This window comes from Ylistrum balloti, unplaced genomic scaffold (genome assembly GCF_031769215.1).
Source record: "Ylistrum balloti isolate Yb309-2 unplaced genomic scaffold, AGI_CSIRO_Ybal_v1 Utg372282, whole genome shotgun sequence".
In the NCBI taxonomy this organism is placed as follows: Eukaryota; Metazoa; Mollusca; class Bivalvia; order Pectinida; family Pectinidae; genus Ylistrum; species Ylistrum balloti.
In genome coordinates, this window is record NW_026783061.1 from 123,870 (window position 1) to 128,445 (window position 4,576).

Here is a 4,576-nt window from a genome sequence, read left to right on the forward strand (position 1 = left end):
CATGCCCTAAATCTAAAGGTGACAATATATGTAAGCTTCCCTATCTTGTTCATCAATCTGGCAACCTGCACCTTTCGAGTACTTGTGTTTTGGGGCGGCATATTGTGGTTAAATTCAGTTGAAATTTAAGACACTAACACTGGTGATATTTTTTTTTCTAAAGTGTCCGCATAATCAACGAATATTTTGTTTACCAGTGTCTTTTTTTTCGAAAAGAAAATGGCAGACAACAAAAAACAGAAATTGATAACAGGGCTTACATCTCATCCCAAGTATATTTCTGCCTGGTATAACTACGATGATGTCGGATCTAAACTTCAACATGAAAGTGGTGAGATAAACCGGGATTTCTATCTTACGAGGAGTCAGATATCTTTCTTGGAGTTAAATGTGCATGTACGCGTTATATAACATATCACACAATGTGTAGGCCATTTTCGTGGATATTTGATGTTTCAGTCATATATACAGAAATAAATAGATATATGAAATGACGATAAAGTAAACTTAAAGATACGTTTGTGTTGGTAGAGCTTGAAAGTGATATACGAATAAGAAAAGGATAATAATTTATGGTTCTGGTACAGTTAAACAAAAGAAACGAAAATGATTTGCTACTAAAGAGAACATCGAAAGATAAATACGCTATTCAGTCTTTTCAATCATTCTTCCCACAGAAAATATAGAAGCGTTGTTCATTTAAAATTGATAACCAGTTTTCGGAACAATTTCTCTTGCATCACAGGATATCATCCCGAGGGATTCAAATGACTTGACCTTGGTTGACCTCGGAAGCGGGAACTGCTCCACAACGAGATTTGTAATAGATGAGCTAATAAAAAGGCAGAAAATGGTCCAGTTTTACTCACTGGACATCTCTGGTGGTAGGTTTAAACATCGTGATAAATGAGAGTATACTGCTGTAGTTCATTGTTGCTTTACTTTCCAGGCGGGTCAACAAATCAAATGAAATATTTTGAATTCCTAACGATATTTTTTTCAGATTTCCTGATGAAAGCTTCAGCGATGTTGTCAGAGGTATACGATAATTCACTTGTTATTCGATCAATAGCTGCTGATTACGAACAAGGAATTAAACATCAGAACTAGTTTTGGTGGATTTCATTACGTTCTTGATTCCATGCCGTGGAAACTCTATAGACTATATCATGGAAAAAAATGACCCACAGTTCTGGATTGACATACACAAGCAGACCCTTATTTCCTCAAATTGGTCAGTCCAACAAAAAATATAAAAAAAATACCAACATGGCAACAAGATCATAATTCAAACTCAAAATCCATAAAACTAAAAATGTGAACAAAAGAAACATGTACACGAAGACTCCTAAAAATACAAAGATAATATGACCAGGTGTTCCGAAAGAGTAAGTGTTCTCTGATTCATCCGATATCTAAACCTTGGTCAATCAAGTAAGTAATGTCATGTTCTTAAAGGAAAACAAGGTATACTACAACGAAACTAACAGGCAACCTAACGAGCATCAAATACGTCCAACTTCATATAGCAACAAGAAATCGAATCGTTCTTTACCATGACGACCATAAAACCTCCCCACGTATGTCATCTATCTGAATCTTTAGATCTCTTGTGTTACGAGTTTGACAGTCAGTTGACGACTTCTTGCACAAAAATCTTGATAATTTGAAAAGGCCCATGAATATCGAATCAACATGGGCTGGAGATGCAGGTCTATCGATATCCAGAAATGGAAAATTCCCAATGGGAAAATTGAAATCATCACGTTTATCATTTAATTTGATGGAAAGCTGTCCATGTTGATTTTGTTGTAGGAAAAAATCAAGATAAGTAGCAGATGTAGAAGAGTCTGTCGTATCTTTGATTTCCAGTTCTGGTGGATATATACGATGGACGAAGTAATTAAGTTTCTTGTTATTTAAATACAAATGCCATAAACAATTTTGAAGGTGAAATTAAACGATCTTGCAAGGTCATTGAGACTTGTTTTGATCAGCCAGCTCTTCAATAAATTCAGCCTTGTATGAAAACAAAAACAAGACAGCCAAACAAACAGAGGGGCGCAGTTGGTTCCCATAGGTAAGAAGATATTGTCAACTAAAAACTATCATTTTTATGATTTCTTCCTCTGTATGTTTCGTTTTTTATTTGGACGTATTTTTCTTACGAAATACGCTTCAGTATAGTTCACAACCACATATTGATTCCACCGTTCACCCATCTTAGAGAAGAAAGTTGTAACGAGAGGAGAACGAACGTTCCTTCTGTTTAGAAAGGGGTATGGTGGTGTACATGGTGAAAAAAATCAGATGTTCTTATAGAACAAATGTTTTTAGAAGAGAGTGTACTATTATATTCTACTTCTTGAGGAAACAGCATAACAATAAGACCGTGACTCAGATTGGATAGTACCTAGAATGGAAGTTAGTAGTTTTGACAAAGGCTTGGTTGAACAGTTAGAAGAGCCAATAATAAAAAGTAGTTTATATGGATTATTGTGAAATTCAGGGATCCAGTATAAACTTGGGAGGTCCGTTTTATTATCATTAATAGGTATTCTAAATGATTGTGATACAAAACATCTTTTAAAACACTGCATAATGTAGAGGCGGGGTTTCCTTCTTTATCAAGCAAACCCAGTTCTTTTTGTTTGCAGGAAATATAATAATAATTGCAGACAAAGATCAAGTTATTGGACGACGTATCTGCAGGCACAATAACATACCTGTCATGTAAATCTTGAAAAGTTTAAAACAGTATATTTAAAACACAGTTAAACTTTTGTTCAATAATTTAATGTTATTTCGATGCAAGAGAATATCGTTTTGACAGCGAAGGGTTTTTGTCTGACGAAAATTTGTTGCAGGCATGCCAGTGGTGTAAAGTTCATTTTATGGTTTGGTAGCATGATGAACATGTCGTTTGATGACCAAGTGAATACTCACGGGATGATATCTTCGATAATGACAGGTAAGATTTAAGTAAATTTTCATGTCAACAGACGAACAATGTTTCAGTTAGAGTTGCGTAAGTAAATAATAAGTCGCCGTTCATAAAATGTTTTGGAAGAATTGAGTTAGTAATGTCATGTTCTCAGAGGAGAGAAAAAAGATAGGTTGAGAGACTTAATGGTGGTATAGTTTGATGTTAACGCAACAATTACGCTCATTTAGTTTGCGATCGTCGTCACACAAACACGTACGATGTGAAAGTGACTGTCAATGCATGTTTCGGCATGTCACTTACCAGAATCAAAGACTAATCAAAGGGCAAAGAAGTCGGTATGCCACGTCGACGATTATCATGGACACTAGATGTAACCAAAGAATATCAGACATCGGTTGCTGTACTTAATTAAACACAACAAAAATGAATCGTAACTGCGTGTATTTTTGATTTGTGACTTGAATTATGTTGACTCGTGGTGCATTCTTAGTCTGCCACCTGATCTGAAACCGCCCTACCTCTGTAGTCTCTCCATGAAAAGTTGTCCATATTTCTTAACCTCATTACTCGATGGATCGTTTTCAGAATCTATTTGTGTGTTCCCTTTGGTCCCTTGGTGTTTCCGTTTTATTTTCCGACGGATCAGAAAAAACGCTGGCTGACAATAGGCAATCTTGAATTTTTTGGCGTTGAAAGACTTCGCAATATTTCTGTATAACGCCAGATTGATCTTTCGTAAAATTTTATTTGATTGCTGGACTGATTAGAAAATTCAAACTAGTAGCAAAAAATCAGGATAGAAGACAAAAGATTTAGATTTCAAAAGAACAAATAAAGGTCATACGATGATGAACCCAAAGATACTTCTGGGATATCTTGTTAGTATAGTTCTTGTACTTGATATTTCAAAGACACGACTGGAGAAATAAATTGATATTTGTATACAATTTTCATGCGTGTTCTTTCTTTTCCAGATAAATGTCGACTTGTGATCAGTGTTGACATCACACAAGATAAAGAGGCTATACTTAAGGCTTACAATGACGATGCAGGTAAGTCATTTCGACAACACACACTTATCGTAATGGACCTGATATCTTTGGGAATCAACTGGTGGCTGACATTTTTACTGACCACGTTCATCGTATATACCCACTATAATTAGAAATTTAACTCAGATAGAATCTTCTACATCAGTCGCTTATCTCTTTATTTTTCTATTACAAAAAAAAATGGATAGCTTTCAATTAAGCTGTATGATAAGCGTGATGATTTTGATTTCTTATAACCGTTACTCGTCTCAGTTAATTCGATATTCAAAGGCCTTTTCTCAGTATCACGATTTTCCGTGCTAGAAGTTGTCATCTGACGGATAAACGTGTAACACATTATTTTCAAAAGATGCAGGTTGATGAAAACTATGAGGGAATTTTACGGTCATCATATTGATAAGTAATTTACTTCTTTGTGCAATATGATGCTGGACGTGTTTCATTCTCATTTGTTTGCCTGTTGGTTCCGTTGCTGTACATTTTCTCATTCGAGAACGTGCCATTGCTTACTTTGCTTGACCAACGTTTATATGGCTATTGTCGTCGATTAACCAAAAGGCGTTTACTCTTACTCTTC

General features: G+C 35.4%; 1 protein-coding gene across 1 annotated transcript; it reads left to right on the top strand.

Moving 5' to 3' along the window:
• Positions 1–219: 219 nt before the first annotated feature.
• On the top strand, positions 220–4,091 carry LOC132564448 (uncharacterized; the record flags this gene model as incomplete). The annotated part of the gene is given in 5 exon segments (XM_060229101.1): positions 220–396; positions 746–884; positions 1,004–1,115; positions 2,877–2,971; positions 3,922–4,091. Coding segments are annotated over 5 exon segments (693 nt in total), but the record flags the coding sequence as incomplete, so codon positions are not given.
• Positions 4,092–4,576: the final 485 nt, after the last annotated feature.